Below are 23,785 nucleotides of genomic sequence, written 5' to 3' on the forward strand. Positions count from 1 at the left end.
CTCAGAGACCTTCAGTAAAGTAAGGATGAAACACAACTTTAGATTATGTAACTAAAATAAGCCTTGACAACACAACCAAAGGCCACCTGATGCTTTTGACAAACTTTTTTGCCTGACTGTTACTGAGTTCTGTGTAAATTCTTTAAAACTACTGATTGAATCAGGTCCAGTTTCTTGCAGCATCTCTCTTCATGTTTGTTCGTGGCCACATATCACTGATTTTCTCTGCAGAAAGGCAACTCTGCCCTCCACATCGCCTCCTTGGCAGGACAGCAGGATGTGGTCAGGCTGCTGGTGAAGAGAGGAGCAAATATTAACTCTCAGTCTCAGGTGGGGAAACATTGCAAAGCTGCAGTATTGTGCGACAGCAGGTATCTGGAACGTATCTGGTGTGTTCTCTGTTGCTGCAGAATGGCTTTACTCCGCTCTACATGGCTGCTCAGGAAAATCACTTGGAGGTGGTGCGATACCTGTTGGAGAACGATGGCAACCAAAGCATTGCAACAGAGGTAATATTGCATGTGTGAGATCACCAAACGTCACAATTACACACACTGAATCCTTTTTTTTTCACTACCAGGATGGTTTCACCCCACTGGCCATCGCCCTTCAGCAGGGCCACAACTCTGTGGTGTCCCTGCTGCTGGAGCATGACACTAAAGGCAAGGTCCGCCTTCCGGCCCTGCACATCGCGGCTCGCAAAGACGATACCAAATCTGTAGCACTGTTGCTCCAGAACGACCACAACGCTGACGTCCAGTCCAAGGTGAGGGCCCGTGGGGCCAGGAGATGCTGGTGGGGGAGGTTGGGAGGTGAATGGTTGTGTATCACAAACAGCTTTATGAAACTAGCAGTATAACTTTAGGAGTGCTAAGACACTCTGCTCCCTTGTGTTTTCTTTCTCTTTGTGTGAAATTGTACTCATACCCTGTGTCCGAATGTTGTTATATGCCCGTTTCCCTGACAACCCTACGCCTTATCCCCAATTTTCTCTCCATGCGTGCTACCCAGATGATGGTCAATAGAACCACAGAGGTATACAGACTCACCTCTTCATTTGATTCCTTTATTTTGCCCATCTCTTTGACCTCAACCAGTTTCAATACACACCTGAAGAGTCCCGCATGTCAGGATGATATAGCATTAATGTAAATGCACGAGTTAAATAAAACTGTAGACTACAGACCTGCATGGTTTGTCGTTATAGGTATGGTTTATTAGAATTTATTGTTCCATAGACTGTTGTATATTTGTTTTTCTTTGGATTTAGTTAATGTAATTAGATCATTTTAAGTTAATATTAGCTTTTGTTTCCTGAAATGTTATTCTATAATAGCTTCTGAGTTTTTTTTAACTTTTGTACCATTTACTTCTCGTAAAGTAAAAAGATTTCTTTGGTTTTCCTTTTTGTAAGAAGTTTTTAAGTTAACTCTGTTTTTTAATTAAATTGCACCATGTCTCTCAGAACGGGAAGGTAAGGATTTAACCCCTCAACCGCGTTGTGGAGAAACGTACACCTATATGGCTCATAAGCTATATAAATGTCCATCTGTCTGTCCAAGCTGATACACTCAGTCTGTAGTTGCTTTGTGCATTTCAGTTTCCACCATTCAAAAATGAAACAGTGATTTTGTGTCATTTTTTTTTTTGCTAGCATGGTAGATTTACAGGGTATCCACATGCATGATTCAGTGCATGTGCTGTTTCAGAGCCCGCTGAGCTCATCTTTATTTTTAAATTATGCCTTCTTGTCATGCTGCTTCTGTGGTTTCTTTCCTTTTTCTGTCTTTTCTTCTCTTCCTTTCTTTCTTTCTGTTCCCCCATTTTTCAACACCTTGCTGTTTCATGAATTCCCTCTCCCCTCTCTCCATCTCTCTGCCCCTTCCTCCCTCTTTGTCTCAAACAGAGTGGGTTCACCCCTCTGCACATCGCCGCTCACTATGGTAACGTGAATGTCTCCACCCTGTTGCTGAACAGAGGAGCAGCTGTGGACTTCACAGCCAGGGTAGAAACTTTCTGTCCTTCCTCTTACTTAAAATCCTGCGTGTTTTTTCATCAAGCTGGTGGAAAAGTGTGTTTAAAATGTAACAAAATGAACAAAATGGCATTTTAAACTTTTTTGAACAGCTGCACTCTTCCTAGTTATTTAGATGTTTTCATCTGTTTGCTTTCACGCGAGCATAAACTTAGCCCAAATAGGTCTTCGTAGAAGCCGTTCTGCGAAATGTGCCGTGTAATTCTAATGACCTTTGCCCTCTCGTTAGAATGGGATCACACCTCTTCACGTGGCCTCAAAGAGAGGCAACACCAACATGGTGGCCCTGCTGCTAGACAGAGGTGCTCAGATAGATGCCAAAACCAGGGTGAGACATCAGTTTTGATGTAATATTCTCAGTTCTCCAGCTGTGTCTTGAAGCTTATGTATTCTTTTTTTTGTGTCTTTGTCAGGATGGACTGACCCCTTTGCATTGTGCAGCCAGGAGCGGACATGACCAGGCTGTGGAAATTCTATTGGACAGAGGAGCTCCTATTTTAGCTAGAACCAAAGTGAGGCTGTGGATGATAAAATGGCCATGTTTCCCATCATAAACTCAATATCTGACCTCATTTCCTGGTTTTTTTTTACATGCTCTCACTTTTCTCCTTGCACAGAATGGACTGTCGCCGCTGCACATGTCAGCCCAGGGAGACCACATAGAATGTGTGAAACTGCTGCTGCAGCATAAGGCGCCTGTTGATGATGTCACACTGGACTACCTCACAGCGCTGCACGTTGCTGCTCACTGTGGCCACTACAGAGTCACCAAGCTTCTGTTAGACAAGAAGGCGAATCCCAACATTAGAGCACTGGTAGGTATTCAGAGGACACCATGGATTCATTAAAGACATCCTAATGTCCTTTCATTTGCATTATCTTATGTATTGACACCAATGTTTAACACATGGACCCTCAGGTTCCCCACGAATAGTGTCATTCTCTTCAAGAATATTAACCAACAACAGATCAGATTCAAGGCTAAAGTCTTTATCATTAATATTTATTATGTTCTGGACAAATACCTACTTTATGGTGTGACTGGATGAAACATTTGCCTCTTATGTCTCTTTCTGCTCTGTCAGAATGGGTTCACGCCTCTCCACATTGCTTGTAAGAAGAACAGAGTGAAAGTGATGGAACTGCTGGTCAAGTATGGCGCGTCCATTCAAGCCATTACTGAGGTGAGACGAGTCCCACGATGACACCATATCAAAACTGCAAACACGTTACCAAACACACTGTCTCTCTTTTTCCTAGTCTGGGCTGACACCCATCCATGTAGCCGCGTTCATGGGCCACCTCAGCATTGTTTTGCTGCTCCTCCAGAATGGAGCGTCTCCAGACATCCGTAACATTGTGAGTGTGATCTTAAATGGGCTCTGTTTTAAGGACCACGTACAGTGTAAAGTTTACAATCTCTATTCCCAGAAGTCACGTTACATTGATGGACTCTTGGCAGTGTTGGAACAACCTCTTAGGTCTTTTAACTGCTCTCTTTCCTTAACGCCAGCGTGGCGAGACAGCTCTCCACATGGCAGCACGCGCCGGTCAGATGGAAGTGGTTCGCTGTTTGCTAAGGAATGGAGCATTAGTGGATGCCATGGCAAGAGTGAGTCAGCTGTCATTGTTTCCTTAATTTTTTTCTCAAATAAGCACATTTTTCTCTGCAGCATCAATCATGCAGCCTTCTCAGCTCTGGCTTGTCCCCAGCTTTACTATGATCTGTACAACCTTTCCATTCATCTACCTCAGGAGGACCAGACACCCCTTCATATCGCCTCTCGTTTGGGGAAAACAGATATTGTCCAGTTACTGCTGCAGCACATGGCTCACCCAGACGCTGCCACCACCAATGGTTACACCCCCCTCCACATTTCCGCCAGGGAGGGTCAGCTAGAAACAGCTGCTGTGCTGCTGGAGGCTGGAGCCTCGCATTCCCTTCCCACAAAGGTGAATCTAGGGCAAAATGTGGTGTATAATCACATTTTAAATTTGACAATGGCTGAAAAGCAACAACTATTTTCCCTCCCTCTCTACAGAAAGGGTTTACTCCTCTGCATGTAGCAGCTAAATATGGAAACCTTGATGTAGCAAAACTTCTACTGCAACGCAAAGCTCTGCCCAATGATGCTGGCAAGGTAGCAAGAACTTTGAATTATGTAAACCTCATAAACGTATCGTCATATTGTCCCACAAAGCAAACAGTACATTCACAGCTGCATAAACATGTTGTCCACTCCATGGAATCAAATGTGTCCTCCGACAGAATGGCTTAACTCCCCTACATGTAGCAGCTCATTACGACAACCAGGAAGTTGCTCTGCTGCTGCTGGATAATGGAGCCTCACCTCATTCTACTGCAAAGGTTGGACAAAGGCTTTTTAAGCTGTAGTTGGATCTCAGCGATGTCTGTAGTTTGAAACTGTTTATCTCTGTACCTCTAGAATGGCTACACGCCTCTTCACATTGCAGCCAAAAAGAACCAGACAAAAATTGCCTCATCCCTGCTGGAGTATGGAGCAGAGACCAACATCCTGACCAAGCAGGGTGTCAGCCCTCTACACCTGGCAGCCCAGGAAGGACACGCTGAGATGGCCAGTCTGCTGCTGGACAAAGGAGCTCATGTCAATGCAGCCACTAAGGTCATTTTCTCAAACTGTTGCCTTGTTCATATTTCAGGGCTAAATTTATCAATGGTGGCATGAGTAGGTCCTTTCATTTTGGCCATATTTAAAAGAATAAATGCTCATCAATGATCATTTATTTTTAATCTGATGCCATTAAACTGGGACAGATATTGAAACATTAATGTTTCAATGTTTTTATGTTACAGAGCGGACTGACTCCTCTGCATCTCACAGCCCAAGAAGACAAAGTCAGTGCAGCAGAAGTCCTGGCTAAATATGATGCCAACTTAGATCAGCAAACTAAGGTATGAACCCAAACCCAACTCCCAGTCATCCATTATTGGAGGGGCTACCCCAGCTGCCAGGGAATGCCTAGACAAGTTTAATGACAGATTTTAAAATTCAACCACATCGTTAATGTGTACTTTTGTAAGTCTGCTCTGTTTAATCAGGATCAGCCGTCAGTTATTCATCATCTGCCCCCTGCTGTCGCTTTAGCGGCATGACATTGTGTTACACCCACCCTGAGTTCACTGTACCTTCAAAGGCTGTTTAAACATGCTGCATTAAACGTTTACACTCTTTGACCTTGAACTATACCACAGCTTGGATACACCCCTTTGATAGTGGCCTGTCACTATGGAAATGCCAAGATGGTGAACTTCCTACTACAGCAAGGTGCCAGCATCAATGCCAAGACAAAGGTTAATTCTGGGCAGAAAGTGCAACAATAGTATTTCAACTTTGATAAATGGCTTTTTACAACGGTCGTTTTTGGTTTGCTCTGCAGAATGGATACACACCCCTTCACCAGGCAGCACAACAAGGGAATACACACGTTATCAATGTGTTGCTGCAACATGGCGCCAAGCCCAATGCAACCACAATGGTAACAATGGAAAACTATGTTTATATGTCAATTGTTCTCTAGTTTTTGAAATAGAAAAATGTTATAATGTCAAAGTTTGGTGTGTAAGCTGTCTCCATCTGTCTCATAGAGCGGAAACACCGCCCTGTCTATCGCCAGACGTCTGGGATATATCTCTGTGGTGGACACGCTGAAGGTTGTCACCGAGGAGGTCATCACGACCACAACGGTAACCCTGTGATGCAGGAATGTCTTGACATTTATCTGAAAACATAGCTGACTTCTTTCTCCTCTGGTTGTATACCGTCACGACCATAAATATGGACTCCCATCAGACAATCACAGAGAAACACAAACTCAACGTCCCTGAGACGATGACCGAAGTCCTTGATGTATCTGATGAAGAAGGTGAGTCCTTTTAAACACAAAGGAAATTTATCAGATGGAAAAAAGTATTCATTAAAATCCAGATGACATTGTCATGGGTGATGTAGCTTTGCGGCCGTGGTGTCTTATAGCTTTAAGGCTGGAAGATGAACCACTCACTGAGATGTCTGTGGAGCTGGAAGGTACAGCAAGATGTCTCACAGTTTGTTGTAGTTGACAGTATTGCACTGACTAAATTCCAATTCTAACAGCTCGCTCTTCGGGTCATAATTGTACTGATTTTGTTGTGCGTAGATGCCAACAGTAGGAAATAACTGCATGGATGACTGTTTGCGGCACCCAACATAACTTCCAATGCGTGATGTTTTAATAGTTTTGTTCTGCTAATTTAATGGAATGACCCAGATATGGGTGGTTCTGACTTGTGGACAGGGGAAGCACTAAGACTGTTGCTGTGATTACATGAGCAGAGATGGCTATTTTTTTAAATAATTTGATATATTGTTGCAATACATCGAGTGGGTTTCTTTGTTTCCAGCTGCTATTCCATGTTGGGTTTGTTTGCATTTGCGCATGTAAACGTCACAGACAGCTTTTTATAAACAGAGACACATCTGATGGAAACACTGGGAGTAGTAGACGTAGTTTGCTGTAGTTGTGTCAACCACAGCTTGGTATGGTCTCTACACTGTGTCAATTTTAGAGCCCATGTTCCACCCAGGTTGTTTTACTGATAAAAGTTAGAATTTGTGCCAAGAAGCTTTATTCACACACAGATTTTACTCATTATAAGCACATGTATCACTAATATACACTAGTAAAAATCTACACTAGGGCCACCAGTGTAGATGGTTACTGAGATCACATGAACAGTCTCACATCTTTGATTCCCAGGTGAGGACACCATGACAGGTGATGGAGGAGAGTATCTAAGAGCAGAGGATCTCAGAGAGCTGGGAGATGATTCTCTGCCTGGACACTACTTGGATTTCAGTTACATGAACAACATGAACATGGACAGGTACAAAAACAAGCCAACACTCAGCTCAAGATTACAATCTTCTTCATCATCATACCAATATACAGTGCAGTACCTCAGCTCATGGTGAGGAACCCTTCACACTGGCGCAAACACAGACATCAGAGTAAACATTAGGGTTGCTTTGCTGCAGGTCACAACACACTCCTCTTCACCAAAGCTTCCATCAGAGGGAGGGATTCTTCATCGAAGACATGCTCACAAGCCACCAGGTGAGGAACTGTTTATTTCGTTGTCATCTTTTTGCTTGATGAACCCCTTTTGTAAATACGGTTTTCTTGAAACGGACCCAGCGAGCCTTCAGAGGAAATTTCCTTTTTTGTTGCGTTTTTTGCAGGTGTCGGTTCTTTCTAAAGAGCACGAAAAGGACTCCTTCCGTTTGAGTTGGGGCGCAGAGCATCTTGATAATGTTGTGTTGTCTTCCAGTCTGCTACACTCTGGGTATACAAACGCACACACGCACAGTCGCGCACGCCCGCACGTTCACACCCTGTATTGTATGTACAATTGCTTTTGTCAACTGCTAAATCATCTCTGAATGAGTTTACGTGGTTTCCGTTCCATTGTTATCTTCTTTTATCTTCACTGTGGTGTTCAGTCTTTAGTGCAGTTTCACCATAGATACTTACATTATTTTATTCTCCTATTGCCTCTCTACACTCCTTCTTCTCTTGGCTGACTTTGTGATTTGTGGTGTTTGTGTGTCTGTACATGTGTACGTTGCCGTATTTTGCTTCTAGCCGTTCCACTCCGTGCCTAGACCATGACAACAGCAGGTGATTTTATTTTGGCATTTTCTTTCCCTTCTATTGTTCTTATTTTTGGTCTGATTGCCTATAAATTCTCTCACTCTTCTTCTGCATGAATCATTGTGCACCACGTTACAGTTTTGAAACAGAGATGTAGAAAACGTACAGTCAGTGTGTGTTCATAGATTTAATTCTTATTGACCATTTGCTAATTGAAACATAAAGATAGGTCTCGATTAATCTCCTTAGATGGCTTGTATTTTAGTTTCTTGAATGAAATCTGACAGTTAAATGAATTTCAACAGGAATGAAATACAATCAGCAACACTGAGGCCTAATAAATGTATATGTTGTTTTAAAATATGTCTTGTTTCCATGTTATTTGCTCTTGTTTGCATGGGAGCTTCTAATGAACAATTTTCAAGTCTGCGCTAGAAACACTATCAAAAAATAACATATCTTGATTCCCCTATGGTGCAGCTTCCTGGTCAGTTTCATGGTCGATGCGAGGGGGGGAGCCATGCGTGGTTGCCGTCACAATGGTCTGCGAATCATCGTACCACCAAGAAAGTGCTCTGCACCTACGCGCGTAACGTGCAGGTTGGTGAAGAGACACCGCTTGGCTTCTATGCCTCCTATGGTGGAGGGTGAGGGTCTGGCCGGACGTATCATTGAAGTGGGTCCTACTGGAGCCCAGTTCCTGGGGTAAGCCTTTTGTTGGCCTGGTCTTACTAATGGATGTGCCTAAACTGCTGTCCGGTGTGTTCATGTTTCTTCTTCATCCCCTTTGTGCTGCGTATGGATCAGTAAACTCCACCTTCCCACAGCTCCGCCCCCTCTAAATGAGGGGGAGAGTCTGGTCAGTCGTATCCTGCAGTTGGGCCCGCCAGGAACCAAGTTCCTCGGGTAGGGCCATGGTTTAGGGAGCCACTACATCTTGGAAACTTTCATATTACAATCATTTTTTACTTTTTGAAATATTTTGTGACTTTTTTTTATATGACAGCTGTTGTTTGCTTTATGGTTGACTTATCATCACCACTCTCCTTCTTAAAGGCACCAGTCCTCAGTTTTCTTTCTAGTTGCTTTCTGATCCTGATTTGAAGTGAAGAGCATTGTTTCATTACTTTATTTCACTCATCACATTAATGGAACTTTATTTCCTGCATTGATAAACCAAAATACAGCATAAGTTCTGATGAAACAAGCACTGCCTAGCAGGTGGTCTCCACACTGAACTTTTCTAACCAGTATCGCTTTATCTCGTCCCACCTTCAGACCCGTGATTGTGGAGATACCACATTTTGCAGCTCTGCGGGGGACAGAGAGAGAGTTGGTGATATTGAGGAGTGAGACAGGGGAGAGCTGGAGGGAACACCACTGTGACTTCACTGAAGAGGAACTGAACCAGATACTTAATGGAATGGATGAAAGTAGGAAAACTAAACATTATAACAGTTAATTTTAAGGCTAATAGACATCTTAAAGATCAGTAATAGTCAAATAAAACTGTTACCTCAGCCTTTCTGTACTGTCTTATAGCCTTCCAATCTTTTTTTCTGATCACTGCAGAACTGGACTCTCCCGAGGAGCTGGAAAAGAAGAGAATATGTCGAATCATAACCCGAGACTTCCCACAATATTTTGCGGTGGTGTCACGAATAAAGCAAGACAGTCATTTGATTGGGCCAGAGGGCGGGGTCCTCAGTAGCACTCTTGTGCCGCAGGTTCAGGCAGTGTTTCCTGAAGGCGCCCTCACTAAGAAGATCAGAGTCGGATTACAGGTATTTTCGGGTTTTGAGAAATTGCTGGAAGGCAGTCGCCAAGGTTTCTTTCCAACTATCGGTGCCTTGTGGCAGGCTCAGCCAATTGATGGAGATGTGGTGAAAAAGATTCTTGGCAACAAGGCGGCTTTCAGCGCCATCGTTACGTTGGAGCCAAGACGGAGAAAGTTCCACAAACCAATCACCATGACAATCCCTATTCCAAAAAGTTCCAACACCGAAGGACCCACATCTGAGTTCAGCGGGGAGACACCCACCTTACGTTTGCTTTGTAGTATTACAGGTAAGTATCACAGAGATATGAATAAACAGAGAGCATATAAACAGCTGTGAAAAATAATGTGATCTTGTTTCAGGAGGAACCACTCCGGCCCAGTGGGAGGATATCACCGGCTCCACACCGCTCACGTTTGTCAACCAATGTGTGTCCTTCACCACAAATGTATCAGCAAGGTAAACAATCTTCAAGTGTGGAACCAATTGATCTACCTAGATTCCTTTGAAAACTAATTCCACTAATCAATATCTTTATTTCCTTAAGATTCTGGCTAATTGACTGCAGGCAGGTTCAGGAGTCGGTCGGCTTTGCTTCTCAGCTGTACAGAGAGGTTATCTGTGTTCCGTATATGGCCAAGTTTGTCATTTTTGCAAAGACTCTGGATCCCATAGAAGCCCGACTACGCTGTTTTTGCATGACTGATGACAAGATGGACAAGACTCTGGAGCAGCAAGAGAACTTTACAGAAGTTGCACGCAGCCGAGATGTTGAGGTGAATCAGAAAATCTCCAACATTTCTCTTTGATATTATCGGGCGATTGCTCTGGGAATAGTGATGCAGGTTTTTTGCTCCTTATACTGGCATTACAGTTTTTTTAAAAATCCTTTTGGATTTCAAGTTGTTTTTTTTCTCTCATCCCCATTAAGGTCCTAGAAGGAAAACCTATATTTGTTGACTGCTTTGGAAACTTGGTGCCCCTTACCAAGAGTGGACAGCATCATGTCTTCAGCTTCTTTGCTTTCAAAGAGAACAGACTGGCCCTCTTCATCAAAGTATGGCTTCACCTCGTTTAAACATGGTTTAAGATATAAATTTGGATTTTCCAGAAATCCTCATCATGCTATTAATTAACTGTTCTGTGACAATTAAACAGATTCGAGACACCACACAGGAGCCGTGTGGTCGACTGTCCTTCACGAAGGAAGCGCGCACATACCGTAGTCTTACCCACAATGCAATCTGCAACCTCAACATCACCCTTCCAGCATACTCAAAGGTTGGGATGAATAGTTCTCCGTTTGACTCTGTATCACAATCAATTATTCTAGTTAAATGAACTGCTTCATCCTTTTGGCTCCATTTTTCCTGTAGGAGTCAGATTCAGATCAAGATGCAGACGATGAGGTAAAACAACTTAAGTCAAGCAGACAAAAAGAGACATTATTATTGTCTCCACATTGTAACTATTTTATTAATCCTTTGCAGAGTGAAAAGAGCGAAAAGAAATGTAAGCTGAACCTTTTTTATATATCACACACAAGAGGTGCAGTTATTTTGTTCATTTAAGTTCAACTGGTTCTCTTATTTGCACCACTAATTTACTAACCTACTACTAATGTGTGTGGCTATATTTCTGTTACTAGCAGCTTCACTGTGGCTGATGGATTCTGTTATTCTTCCCTCACTTATGATTTAATTTATCTTTCAAAAACTTTGGTTTCAACACTGCGTAAGAATCCCATCTTGTTAAGAGAAAAATAGATGCAACAGTGTAGTATTTGTTTTGACTTTTATTTATTTATTTTATTATATTTTTTCAGGTGGCATGCTGACTATTTTTTCTGCATAAAAATCATTTATAAAAATTATATAACATGATAGTGATTTAGAATAATTGGCAATATGTTTTCTTAAATTTCTCTTTTTCCCTTAAATTTAAGAGAAAAAGTGATAGTAATAGTAATATTTCTTTGCAATAGACATATAATGTAAAAGTGCACATATTTTAATTTAAGTAATTAAATACTTAATAATCCTCACATTCAGGATGATTTTTTTGCTTTTTCATTATAAGTGATTTGAAACATTAAATACTTACTTCTTACTAAAATTATCATTTGTAATCAATGTTTACAAGGATTTGTTTGGTTAAAATATGTTAAAACTTAATTTGTAGGCAGACATGACTTGTCATGTCAGCAACAATCTTGAGCTTTTTGTTTGTTGTCTCTCATTTCGATCCTTTTGTTTCATATGTTGCCGTCGCTCTTTTGTTCTTTCCATATATATTTTGTGTTCCATTTCCAGACATTTTCATATAACTGAAATCAGTATTCTTCTATTAAGTTATTCCTGGCTTTGCTTGTTGTTCTTGTTGCTCCACTCCCTTTAAAACTTTTCTGGATCACATTATCATCTTCTTTTTGGTCTTTTTAAGACCCCTCTTAATTCTCTGCCCTGCTCTTCTGCTTGTTCTGTGAACTGAAGATGGATTTTTGATGTCGTTGTCTTGATGACAGTTTTCTGATCTCTCTCCCCCACTTCATTTGTCCCTTATGTTCTTGCCCTTTTTGGTTTTGAAACTTTTCAAGATGATGAGTCTGAATCAACTGAGACATTCTCCTTGAGAACTAACCAAGTTCTTGACCCCGCCACCCTTGCCAGCCCGGATCTTCTCTCCGATATGTCGGATGTCAAAATGTCTATTGTTCTGTGTCCAGAACAAACGGAGCAAACACCATATGAGGAGAGAGATGAGGCTGTAGGGTCTTTTGGCATCTATGATCAATTTATTGACGAGTTAGAACGTGAGAAGATTCACAAAAGCTTAAACAGGAAACAGGACCTGCCACCAGGTGTTAGAGAACAGACTAAAATTGTTGAAATTCAGCATGCATCCATCACAGAACCACAGTTACAGGAAATTTATGCTAGGAAAAAGACTTTCAGTACATCTGCCCCAGAGGTCAAAGACATGACAGGTATGATCTCACACCTTAGTGTGAACATGGATCAGTACTTGGAACAGAGAGCTGTTGTAATGCATGGCTCTCAAGAAGACCTTGTCCAGGATACATTTGAACAGGTTATTGTAAAGCATGATGGGAAAAGGCATCCTCCAGATATCAAGAAACCAATTAGGAAGAAACTCAGAGACAGACAACGTTCTGGATGTAGCAGCTCTGAGGGTGAGTTAGAAAGGGTGAGTTCTCAGGAGTCTTTAGATGGAGATGTTGTTCTTAATGAAAATGCCCCTGCAACCACTACTATTGTGGATCCCCCTGCATCTCCCCGAGTGGTGGAGACACCTCTAGGATCTATAAAAGACAGAGTTCGAGCTTTACAGGACAAAGTTGAAGAGGAGGCGGAACAAAAAGGCACTCCTGCAAAATCTTCCATCGCTACAAAGAGGACAGAGGCAGTCATGCCGGAACTCCCAAAAGTTCCCTTGTCTCCCAAATCCCCTAGATCTCAGACTGAAAGATTAGAGGAGACTATGTCTGTGAAAGATCTGTTAAAAGCATTCCAGACTGGACAGGATCCTTCAAAAAACAAAACTGGGCTTTTTGAGCACAAACCTCTGGCTTCAGCATTGATATCCGAATCAGGCAATGGTGACACTGAACAGGAGGAAAACCCACAAACTCAGACTCATGATGTCACAGATTTTCAGCAGCAGCTTGATGATCTGACATTTGGCCAAACAAATACAGTAGAAATACCAGTTGACCAAAAGGAAGCAGTGGAAGAGTCACTTTTAAGTCCAGACAGAAACATTATAAAAGTGTTTGGGCATGAATCTGCTGGTTCACAGGAGGAGGCACCAGAAATATCACAGAAGGAAACGCTGTCAGTAAGAGAACGGGCAAAAACATTCCAGCATGTACCAGACCCTAAACCTGAGCTTCTTGATCCCAAACCAGTGGTTGGCATTCAGATGACTGAGCAGAGTTCATTAGAGGAGCCCAAATCACAACCTCAATATCCAGACATCTTAATTAGAGATGTTAAAGCTGAAAAACCAGATGGAGATCGAATGCCAAGCTTATCTAGAGAACACTCTGAGGACTCACACAGTGCCCCTGTGGAAAAGACAGTTAGATTTACAGATATTGTTATTTCTGATGATGGAAGTGTCATGACAAAGGAGACTCTATCTGTCAAGGAACTGATGAAAGCATTCCAGTCAGACCAAGATCCACTGAAGAGTAAATCGAAGCCTTTAGAACACACAGTATCCAAAGAGACGCTGGAAACATCATATATAAATCAATTTCACAATGAAAGTATTCAAAGTAAGGAGCCAGAATTGCAAGGCGAGAAGCTAAGTAGGATGGAGTTAGAGGAACCTAGCCTAAGCGTGGGTCAGGGTTTACCTGAAGACATGCAGATCAGCCCTGATCGTAGACCTTCTGAAGACTTCAGTGCCGACATAAAGGCTGAGCTGGAAGAAAGTCCTGAGTACCAGCTTTTCAAACAGGCATCAACAGCTTCAGAGGCAAGTTGTCACCGGATGGGGGAAGGCGATTCTCTTTTCGATACTCAAATGAAAGACGATGGTCAAACTCCTGGAAGCCCTAAACAGGAAGGTTTGACTGAAGCCTCTACATTTATTGAGAAAGGAGAAAGTGAGAAATCTGAAGGATCCATTGGGAGTGGTCAAACAGCCACTCAAGTTCTTAGTCCAACTTCCAGAGAGGGAGAAAACCTTACAGAAACAAAGAAAGAATATAAAATTGTAATACAAGAAATCACTGAGGCAAAACTTCAGGAAATACATGTTAAAAGGAAAACACCAACTCAAGAATCATCTGGGCTAAAAGACATGTCTGGAATGTTGTCCTTGTTGACCTCTGATTTGGATAAGTGTACTCAAGCCTTACCTGTAATCAGCTCCACACCAGAAGAGGAGATTATTCATGAAACTTTTCAACAAATTGTTATAAAAAAGAGCAAGGATAAAGAAATGACCGGCAAAACTACTGATAAAAATACAAGTGAAACTGTTAGCAGCACATTCCTAGAAACAGATCAATCACCAAGAGAGGAAGACTCAAAAAGATGGAGAGGTGAAGAAGTGGAGTATGAAGAGCTCTCAATGAAAGAAGATGTAAGAGAGGAAACAACTTCATTTCAGCCGACTACCAAAGTGAAGGATGCCTCTGGCATGATATCCCTCCTGACAGCTGACTTGGAAAATGGCATAGACAGACCACTGAGTATCAGGTTCCCTGAGGAAGATGTCATCCAAGGACCCCAAGCTTTAGATGAGGAACAAAGGACAGCATGTGAAAGTACACAAGCCCAAGTTAATTTAGATGTGAACAATATAATAGGTGAAGAAGCCACTGAAGAGACAGATCTGGCAGAAGTCCTGCTGAAATCGGAATCAGAAACAGAATTCCAGAAAGTCTGCATTAACCAAAAGACACAATGTCAAGTAGCAACTACTGAGAAAAACATGTCAGGCATGTTGTTGCTTCTCAGTAGTGACTTAGATGAATATCTAAATGAAACTCCAGTAAGAAAACGGTCTCCACTCAAAGACAGTTTTGTCCATGAGGTGTGCAAAGAGGACACAAAGGCAAGTATTTTAGAAGACAGGATGGCTGCTGAAGAGAATAAACAGATCCAAAGAGAACTTTCAGCAGGCCCTGTCTCAGAAACACCCTTTCAGGAAGAACACTCTAAAAGAAAGCCACAGCAGTTACAGTCTGTAATCACAAGGGATATATCAGGCATGTTGTCACTGCTTACTTCTGATTTAGATGAGTACTTCAAGGAACATCCACTGGCTGCACCAAACAACCAAGAGCAGGTGGTATCTGAGACCTACAAAGAAGTTATTTTGACCAAAGAACCTCCTGTAAAAGAAACACTCCCACCTGAACAACATGAAATGTCACTGGAAGACATTGATTTAGATCCCGAGAGGAGAGTTTTGGATAGTGAAATACAGGCTCCTTCCATTGAAACTATGCATCTGAAAGGTTTTTCCTCTGAAGAGGGTTGTGTTGAAACAACTATTCATGTTGAAAAGTCATATTTAACTGTTGGTGACCATAAAAACAATGACAAAGATGATCAAGGATTTGCTCATTCAGTCCAAACACACAGATACTTGCAGCAACTAAGTAGCTCTGGCAAACCAGAACGGCCAGCCAGGTTGGAGAGCCTAAACTTTGTGGTCCCTGATGATCCAGCAAAGGAGCCATGTCATCCAGATTCACTTGAGGCAAGTCCTCAGGTGGAGGACAGATCCTCAAGGACAACCCCTGATTCAATTGAACCAGGCCCTGGAAGAGAATCTCCTTGTCCAGATTCTCTTGAAAGTAGCCCCACACAAACAAAGAAAACAGACCTTCAAATGCCAGCAAGAGCAGCTCTGTATGAGGATTATGCCTCCCAGTTAGAAGCATGTTTTGCGTACAATAAAGATATTTACAAGGATGAAAGTGAGGAAGAACAGGAAAACAATGTCATCCAAATAGAAAGTGAAATTAAGCAAGACATGCATTTGGAATCATCAAAAGAAGGGAATGTTGATGTCATCTTTTCTGACCCCAAAATATGCAGCAGTGAGAGTCTGCACATACTAACAAGACAAGACTCTGAGGACAGAGATGACGATGAGGAGAATGACATAATCGATAAACAGTTAACACCAGAAGAAAAAATGGTTAAAACATTTGAAGAGATGGAACTGGAGGGTAAAGAAAAGTCATCCAATACTACACCTCTGGAGATGGATTTATCTCATCACGATGATGCAAATGTCAATTTGATGAGTCAGACGGAAGAAATTCCCACAAAGCTCAAAACTGCTCAATCAGTAAATGAGTCGCTGTGCTTATCAGGTGCCGACAGAGTTGAACATGATTTCAAAACAGAGGAGGCTGCTGCACTTTCAGATTTTGTCTCTACATCAGAACATGAATCTCTTATTCTAGCATCTAAGGAGAAAGATCAAGCTTTTAATATGGAGACTGGGGCTACTGGGGAGAGAAACCTCAAAGAGGAACGGAAAACACTTCTTCTGTCACCTGATGAAAAATCCCCTGATGCATTTCATTTTCAAGAAGGAAAGTTGTTTGAAATGACCAGAGGGGGTGCAATTGATATGACGAGAAGAAGCTTTGAAGGAGATGAATGTGCATTTTTTCACATAGGAGAACTTCCAGTTGAAAAAGAAATGTCTGCACACACTGGAGAAGATCAACAGTGGTCTGCTGTTAAAGATTCAAACCTTCAGCCTCCATCATCAACTGCCGAGGATGACAAAATTGTTACTTTATTTGTCAAACCAAGTGAATCATCTCCAATTGATCTTGGAAGCTCTACAGAAGTTCAGCTTGGTTCTCCTTCCTGTGAAAGCTTTGGTCTGGAGTATTTTCAATCTACAGTAGCTGACCTTCAGTCAGACCCATCCATAACTGTCCATTTAATAGACTCAATGCAAAGACAACATTCTTCAGATTCATCTGACAATGAGAAAGAGCAGGAAGATGAGGAAGATCAGTGTTCAGTCATAGAAAGTTCTTCTTCAGCTGAACAGTCAAACATCCAACCAGAGTTCCAAGAATCACCCAAAATCATAACAGCCGATGCAACTGAGCGAGCAACCATGAAGGAGTTGCAGGAGTATGAGCTAGAGGGAAAAGTAGAAGGAAAGTCAACTGTGGATCGGAGGTCTAGATCTGAGGCCGATAGTGACACAGGTAAAACCTCCATTACAGAAAGCAGGACTTACTCTGATGGTAGTGAACCAACTGATAAGTCAGAATTTTTAGCTTCTAAACTTTCTATCACGATGCCACAAAACCCTCCAACTCTAAGGGATGACATTCAAATCTCTAAGAACACAGACGCATCTATCAGGTCTTCTTTAGAGACTGGAGATATAAGCCGCTCAAATCGTAAGAGCCCAGATTCTGTTGTCTTCACTTATGACATCCTGCCTTCACGCAGTTCAGATTCTGATTACAATCCTTTGCTGGTTGTGAAACCATCTTCTGAGACAGAGGATGTATTTAAATCCCAGCCCCTCCAGGATGACATGGTGAAAACTCATTCCCAGATGATCATTGATGACCAAACAACAGAATTTCCCTCAGGTATGGCCAGACTCTTTGCTTTGCCAGGGCCTTTGCATTCTCTTTTTTTTCCCGCGACAGTAAGACTCCATGGCATCTCCCTTAGGATATAATTTAAAGTTTATCGCTCACAATTCATAACATTTCTGTGTACTGTGATGTGTCCTACCTTGCTCTTCATCTCTGTGTTTGCATCTGTTTGCTTCTTTTGAAAATTACATCTCTGCTTGCATTTTTACAATCTCAAGATTGAAAGGTCATGTTGGGGAAAGAAGTAGAACAACTTTTCAGTGTTCAAAAAAACTGTTCCACTAATACAGCTATTACTAATAGAATAGTAGCATGCATTGTGCTCAGTAACCAATAGACTCTCATTGGTTACATTGAACAACATTTTACACAAACGGCTTTTTTGTTACTCTGCTATACCTGTTCACAGTAGAAATCTGCATTTATTGCAGATATATAACTTATAACTACTGTAAGAGCACAGAGTGAATATAATTGTTCCCAAATGAAACATGAGACAGCTTCTGTATGAATTTTAAATATATAATGATTTTAGATATATTAAATAGCATCAATGTAGTTTTATACATGTAACTGTGGATTGGATAACAACACAATTTAATGCACTGATGGCATTGTTTTAGTGGATTGGGAGGATGATGCTGACAGGAAGGAAGAGACTTTAGCAATCATTGCGGATCTCCTCGGCTTCAGCTGGACTGGTAAGCTCTGAAATATATAAGTGTATGAAGTGCAAATTGATTAGCATACATCTGTTAGCATAACACAGACTTTGAGTAGGGTGGTGTACTGTTTAATATGAAGTGATGTGCCCGAGACCAAAGCCAATGCCATACCATCTTAACTATGTCACCCCTTCAATTAACTGAACTTTGATCACTTTATTTTCATCGTTCATGACAGAGCTGGCCAAAGAACTGGAATTCAGTGAAAATGAAATTCAGTCAGTCCGAACAAGTAATCCTAATTCGTTGCAAGAACAGAGCCATGCCTTGCTGCAGCGCTGGGTTGAAAGGGAAGGCAAGCATGCCACAGGTACACAATAGTTTTATTAGCAAAAGGCTACAAGATCTCATGTCATATATAGCACCATCTTTGCTGTTTGTTCAGCACAACCTTGTGTTTGCTTTGCATTTTATTTGCTGTCTAATCTTTATTTTACTAATCTTTAATTCCTTTCACAGAGGACTGTCTGATTAAGACCCTAACAAAGATAAATCGCATGGACATCGTCCATCTTATTGAAACCCAGATGAATAAATCAGTCCAAGAGCAAACATCTAGGACTTATGCAGAAATAGAGAAGACACTGGACCACAGTGAAGGTAGTTATCTATCCTCAAACTCAACAATAAAGCTTTGAAACACCTGTTAGAATGACTCCACACACAGAATCAATGTATCGGGCCCCATTTGTGTATGTATTTCAGTGTCAGTAGCTCTGTCTTCAGTGCAAGAGGATGTAGAAAGCCCGAGAGTTGTGAGACTGGTGGAGTCAGACCGGAGACCACCTCCTGCTGTTTCCGAAGAGGATCTTTCAGTTGCTTCCCTATTGGACATTCCTTCTTGGGCAGAACCTGCTGGTCACTCTCACTCAGGGAGTGTGCACGGAGACCTGTTGGATGAACTGGAGATACCTCAGTAAATTCCTTAATCAAATATAATTACCATCATTCTATTTTGCAAAACAAATCTATTGCATAATATTTAACATCTCACAGTACCCATAATGGTCCTACGAGGCCAGCAGTCGGTTTTTTGTCCTACCAGGTGGCAACCCCCATCGCATGCCCTTTCTCAAAACATAGATGTCCGTACTTCGAAGTGCGTACTTTCCACCATTAACTTGCTGTCACTCACTGAATTAAAATGCATTGTGGAATACCTAGCTGTCCCAAGTTAAGATGAATCACATTGATGCAGACATTAAATGAGTAAATACATGTCTAGGTAACTTGGTGAATACCTGGCAGCTTGTGAACTTAGAATTGGAACAGCAACCTGTGCAGTGAATGACAATATTTCGCAAGAGCATGAAAATGTGAGGACGAGAGAAAATGACAATAGAGGAAACTGGGATTCCAGGTAAGAGCAGGTGTGTACCTGGTGGGACAGAAAACCTGGCTGGATATTGCAGGACTGGGTTGGAGGCTGCTGTGGTACGTTACAGATTCAAGCTCTGATGTACAAGCCGTACACTATACAAGCAGAATACAATGTTTGCAGATTATTTTTCTCAATGTGACTTTTCTGGATTTGCTATTTAATTTTGTAAAATTTGGACTTTGGCATATCGCAGAGTCATTTTGTGACTGGACATTCTTTTCCTTACAGTGAATTAAACCCAAATCAGTGGACTCCAGAAGATGTAGTTTCACGAGAACTTACAGCTTTCAACATTTCAGATGACAGAGTAAGTACGCTACTTACTTCAAAAGAAGCAGCCATGGTGGGCCAGACAAGTCACATGTGTGACCCCAAAGTGAAAGATCAGCAACGCTGTTGCAGTGTTCGTTTCATCAGACCTTTCCAAGGCAACACTCTCTGCCAAATCAATGTTGACTGCGGGCAAATCCTAAAATTAAAGCAATGTGGTTTTGAAGATGAGCAGTGCTGTGAAATTCAGAAGACTTTATCATCTGTAGCTATCAGAGACTTTGGTCTGAGCCTATTAGAATCAGACCACGCAGAGGCTGACTTCAGTGAACTTTGTGACGAGTTCAACAGTATGGCACAACTTAGAAATTCAGATGAAATCACGGTCGAAAGACACTCAGACTTATTAGTGTGGCCATCAGCGGATCTCCAAGCATCGCTGCCTGTGACTGAAGATGACACAGATGTTGCTCAAAAAAGCACATTCTGTCAAGGGTCATCTACACTTCAAAACTTTGAAGTACATCATGTTCAGGAAAAGACCCCACTGGTTTCATCCATGGAGATGGGCTTCATACCTTGCAAGTCAACTAAAGAAGAAAACACAAAACAAATACTCAATAATGTGTATATTGAAAATATACCCTTTATTGACAACAATGCTGGTTCTTTTGAACCTCTTCTTCCTTCAGCTGAGCACAGCATGGTTAGATCATTTAATTTGAATGCATCGGTGAACATTCTATCACATAGTACGTCAACCAGCGGTGGTGGTTCTGGCTGTGTTAATACTGACAATAAGAATGTGATAGATAATGCAAAGTGTTTAATATCTAAAATGGAATCCTGTACGTTTATCCCTTTACAGCATTTACATACTGACATGACCCAACAATCAGATGACAATGATGAACAATGTCCTTTGACACCTGACTCCTGGGAATCTGAGAATCAGTTCAACTCATTTTCATCTTGGAACTTCAATGATCCAATACATAGAGTATCCTCCCCTGAATCTGTGATGTCAATTAATGATTATAGGGCAATGTCACCCGACTCTCCGCAGGCAGAAAAACGATTCCAACCACACTTTTCCAGTATATGGGATGAGAGACAGGGCCCCTCTCCAGGTTTTGATCAGCACAGTTCACCAGAATTTTGTAAAGATTTTGCTGAAAATATAAGTTCATCTCTCCCTGATGTTCAAACTCCAGTCTATTTCCAGCCTACAGTTCCTTATCTTCAATCAAAAGAAGGGTTACGTTTAAATGAGCCATCAGAATCTTTTTTCCTGAGTAGTTCTTTAGAGGAGGGAATGTGCTCCTCAGATGCAGTTCCAAATATTAATTCATGCAAGTCATCAGAAAGCATGAACCGGCCATTCTCACCAATATCCCAGTCGTCTCAGTGCAGTTTTTCATTTATTGAACTCTTACTCTCAGAACCTATTCGTGCCAAACTAATGAGTCAATACTGTGATTATTATTTAATGTATTCAGGAGAAAATCAACACGCAATGCTAGTGCCACATCCATACAACGCCAATTATGGCAAAGAGAAACGTTCTGCGACAAATGATTTTCCACAAATAGATGTCAAAATGGAAAGCACAATTTCTTTAACTGAAATACCATCTCAAATCAGTCCACAATCATCAACTCGAGAGGAGGACAGTCCTCAATCTTTTGTTGATTACTGGCTTTCAAAATTATCACCATGTCCTCAAACATTATTACCAGTGTCATCAATTCATGACATAAAGGAAGAAAACACCAGAAAAAATATTAATTCACGGAATTTCTTTCAGATTACAGATTCGTGTAAAAGCGATTTGTCTTTTGATCACGAATCTCTGGAAAAATCCCTGAAGGTGGACTGCGAACACAACCCCCCTAATAAACTCATTGGACCAAAACAATTCGACTTCATTAAAAGGCCGTGTTACACCTTAAATTTTTCAAATGACGTGAAACCTATCAGTGATCAAAATGACTCAGTGATTTTGAATGGTACAAGAAATTTCAAACCAATTAGGAGTGAAAGTGGTTTTAACCGAACAGACGAAACATCAGAGGTACAGTTACAGCAATTTGATAGGGTTAGACAAGCAACTGTAGCTGTTTTAGAATCTGCAGTGCCAATGGCAGTGAGACCTTTTACACATGCAGATGTTGTCCGAGGCATTAGATCAGAAAACCTTGCAGGTTCACTTTTGAACACCACACGTGTGACGCCATCATCAGATGAGGACCTCGCAGTAGCCACTGAAGATGTTTGGGCCACTGATTTACGTGCACTCTCTCCGGAGTCAGTAGTGTCACGAAATGAACTTAGAGCCCTCTCGCCTGATTCCCCCATTCCTCAATTTGGATCTGGCCATGTTGACTGTGATGGACATTTGTCACATGAACGTTCATTTACCCCAGAATCAGCATGTTCTGACTGGGAAGGTATGGATGTGTGTCTGGGATTCCTGTTTGAAGAAGCCAGACCAGATTCCCCTCAGTCTGTACTGTCAGACTTTGAACTGGATAGGTTGTTTGGTAGTAGGACACTGTCCCCAGAATCTGTGTCTTCTGAGTCATTCTTGCTTCAAGACGCGATGGACGCCATCCGGCCATCCTCTCCAGCTTCGCTTGCATCAGTTGAGGAACACGATTTCTCCTCTGTCCTAACACGTGACCCTGTCAATGAGCAACACTGTAGTTATTACTTGCACTTGTCTGAAGGTAGATCAGAGTCACCTCTGTCAACGTTGTCAGACATTGAATATACTGAATTTTGTCTGGAAGAACTAACTGACAACAACCGACCAGATTCACCAGATTCATTCTGTGAACATATTGAGGCCAAGCGAACATGTGCATCTGATTTAAAGTCCCCAGTTATAACAGCAGTTAGACCTCTTACATATGCAGATGTTGTACGAGGCATTAGATCAGAAAACCTTGCAGGTTCACTTTTGAACACCACACATGTGACGCCATCGTCAGATGAGGACCTCGCAGTAGCCACTGAAGATGTTTGGGCCACTGATTTACGTGCACTCTCTCCGGAGTCAGTAGTGTCACAAAATGACTATAGAGCCCTCTCGCCTGATTCCCCTATTCCTCAATTTGGATCTGGCCATGTTGACTGTGATGGACATTTGTCACATGAACGTTCATTTACCCCAGAATCAGCATGTTCTGACTGGGAAGGTATGGATGTGTGTCTGGGATTCCTGTTTGAAGAAGCCAGACCAGATTCCCCTCAGTCTGTACTGTCAGACTTTGAACTGGATAGGTTGTTTGGTAGTAGGACACTGTCCCCAGAATCTGTGTCTTCTGAGTCATTCTTGCTTCAAGACGCGATGGACGCCATCCGGCCATCCTCTCCAGCTTCGCTTGCATCAGTTGAGGAACACGATTTCTCCTCTGTCCTAACACGGGACCCTGTCAATGAGCAACACTGTAGTTATTACTTGCACTTGTCTGAAGGTAGATCAGAGTCACCTCTGTCAACGTTGTCAGACATTGAATATACTGAATTTTGTCTGGAAGAACTAACTGACAACAACCGACCAGATTCACCAGATTCATTCTGTGAACATATTGAGGCCAAGCGAACATGTGCATCTGATTTAGAGTCCCCAGTTATAACAGCAGTGAGACCTCTTACATATGCAGATGTTGTACGAGGCATTAGATCAGAAAACCTTGCAGGTTCACTTTTGAACACCACACATGTGATGCCATCATCAGATGAGGACCTCGCAGTAGCCACTGAAGATGTTTGGGCCACTGATTTACGTGC

At 41.9% G+C, this 23,785-nt stretch overlaps 1 protein-coding gene across 5 annotated transcripts in view; it reads left to right on the forward strand.

The window, feature by feature from the left end:
* LOC101064954 (ankyrin-2-like) overlaps positions 1–23,785 on the forward strand; it is a 65,852-nt gene that overhangs the window by 14,066 nt on the left and 28,001 nt on the right. The window contains exons 4-47 of one of the 5 annotated variants that reach the window (XM_029850627.1): positions 232–330; positions 411–509; positions 581–766; positions 1,012–1,035; positions 1,466–1,474; positions 1,907–2,005; positions 2,265–2,363; positions 2,449–2,547; positions 2,653–2,850; positions 3,121–3,219; positions 3,296–3,394; positions 3,549–3,647; positions 3,791–3,988; positions 4,078–4,176; positions 4,305–4,403; positions 4,483–4,680; positions 4,872–4,970; positions 5,271–5,369; positions 5,456–5,554; positions 5,664–5,762; positions 5,869–5,941; positions 6,052–6,102; positions 6,815–6,941; positions 7,093–7,171; positions 7,297–7,400; positions 7,700–7,735; positions 8,189–8,413; positions 8,516–8,614; positions 8,987–9,141; positions 9,281–9,492; positions 9,568–9,775; positions 9,849–9,945; positions 10,034–10,262; positions 10,418–10,543; positions 10,645–10,767; positions 10,863–10,895; positions 10,977–10,998; positions 12,083–17,407; positions 17,513–17,605; positions 18,238–18,315; positions 18,518–18,649; positions 18,799–18,939; positions 19,045–19,255; positions 19,949–20,027. In XM_029850627.1, the coding sequence (XP_029706487.1) occupies positions 232–330; positions 411–509; positions 581–766; positions 1,012–1,035; positions 1,466–1,474; positions 1,907–2,005; positions 2,265–2,363; positions 2,449–2,547; positions 2,653–2,850; positions 3,121–3,219; positions 3,296–3,394; positions 3,549–3,647; positions 3,791–3,988; positions 4,078–4,176; positions 4,305–4,403; positions 4,483–4,680; positions 4,872–4,970; positions 5,271–5,369; positions 5,456–5,554; positions 5,664–5,762; positions 5,869–5,941; positions 6,052–6,102; positions 6,815–6,941; positions 7,093–7,171; positions 7,297–7,400; positions 7,700–7,735; positions 8,189–8,413; positions 8,516–8,614; positions 8,987–9,141; positions 9,281–9,492; positions 9,568–9,775; positions 9,849–9,945; positions 10,034–10,262; positions 10,418–10,543; positions 10,645–10,767; positions 10,863–10,895; positions 10,977–10,998; positions 12,083–17,407; positions 17,513–17,605; positions 18,238–18,315; positions 18,518–18,649; positions 18,799–18,939; positions 19,045–19,255; positions 19,949–20,027 (10,257 nt within the window). Of the gene's footprint in view, positions 1–231; positions 331–410; positions 510–580; positions 767–1,011; positions 1,036–1,465; positions 1,475–1,906; positions 2,006–2,264; positions 2,364–2,448; positions 2,548–2,652; positions 2,851–3,120; positions 3,220–3,295; positions 3,395–3,548; positions 3,648–3,790; positions 3,989–4,077; positions 4,177–4,304; positions 4,404–4,482; positions 4,681–4,871; positions 4,971–5,270; positions 5,370–5,455; positions 5,555–5,663; positions 5,763–5,868; positions 5,942–6,051; positions 6,103–6,814; positions 6,942–7,092; positions 7,172–7,296; positions 7,401–7,699; positions 7,736–8,188; positions 8,414–8,515; positions 8,615–8,986; positions 9,142–9,280; positions 9,493–9,567; positions 9,776–9,848; positions 9,946–10,033; positions 10,263–10,417; positions 10,544–10,644; positions 10,768–10,862; positions 10,896–10,976; positions 10,999–12,082; positions 17,606–18,237; positions 18,316–18,517; positions 18,650–18,798; positions 18,940–19,044; positions 19,256–19,948; positions 20,028–23,785 lie in introns of all 5 variants that reach the window. The other 4 variants (XM_029850623.1, XM_029850624.1, XM_029850628.1 and 1 more) reach the window with 4 other exon arrangements.

This window comes from Takifugu rubripes, chromosome 17 (assembly GCF_901000725.2).
Source record: "Takifugu rubripes chromosome 17, fTakRub1.2, whole genome shotgun sequence".
Lineage (NCBI taxonomy): Eukaryota > Metazoa > Chordata > Actinopteri > Tetraodontiformes > Tetraodontidae > Takifugu > Takifugu rubripes.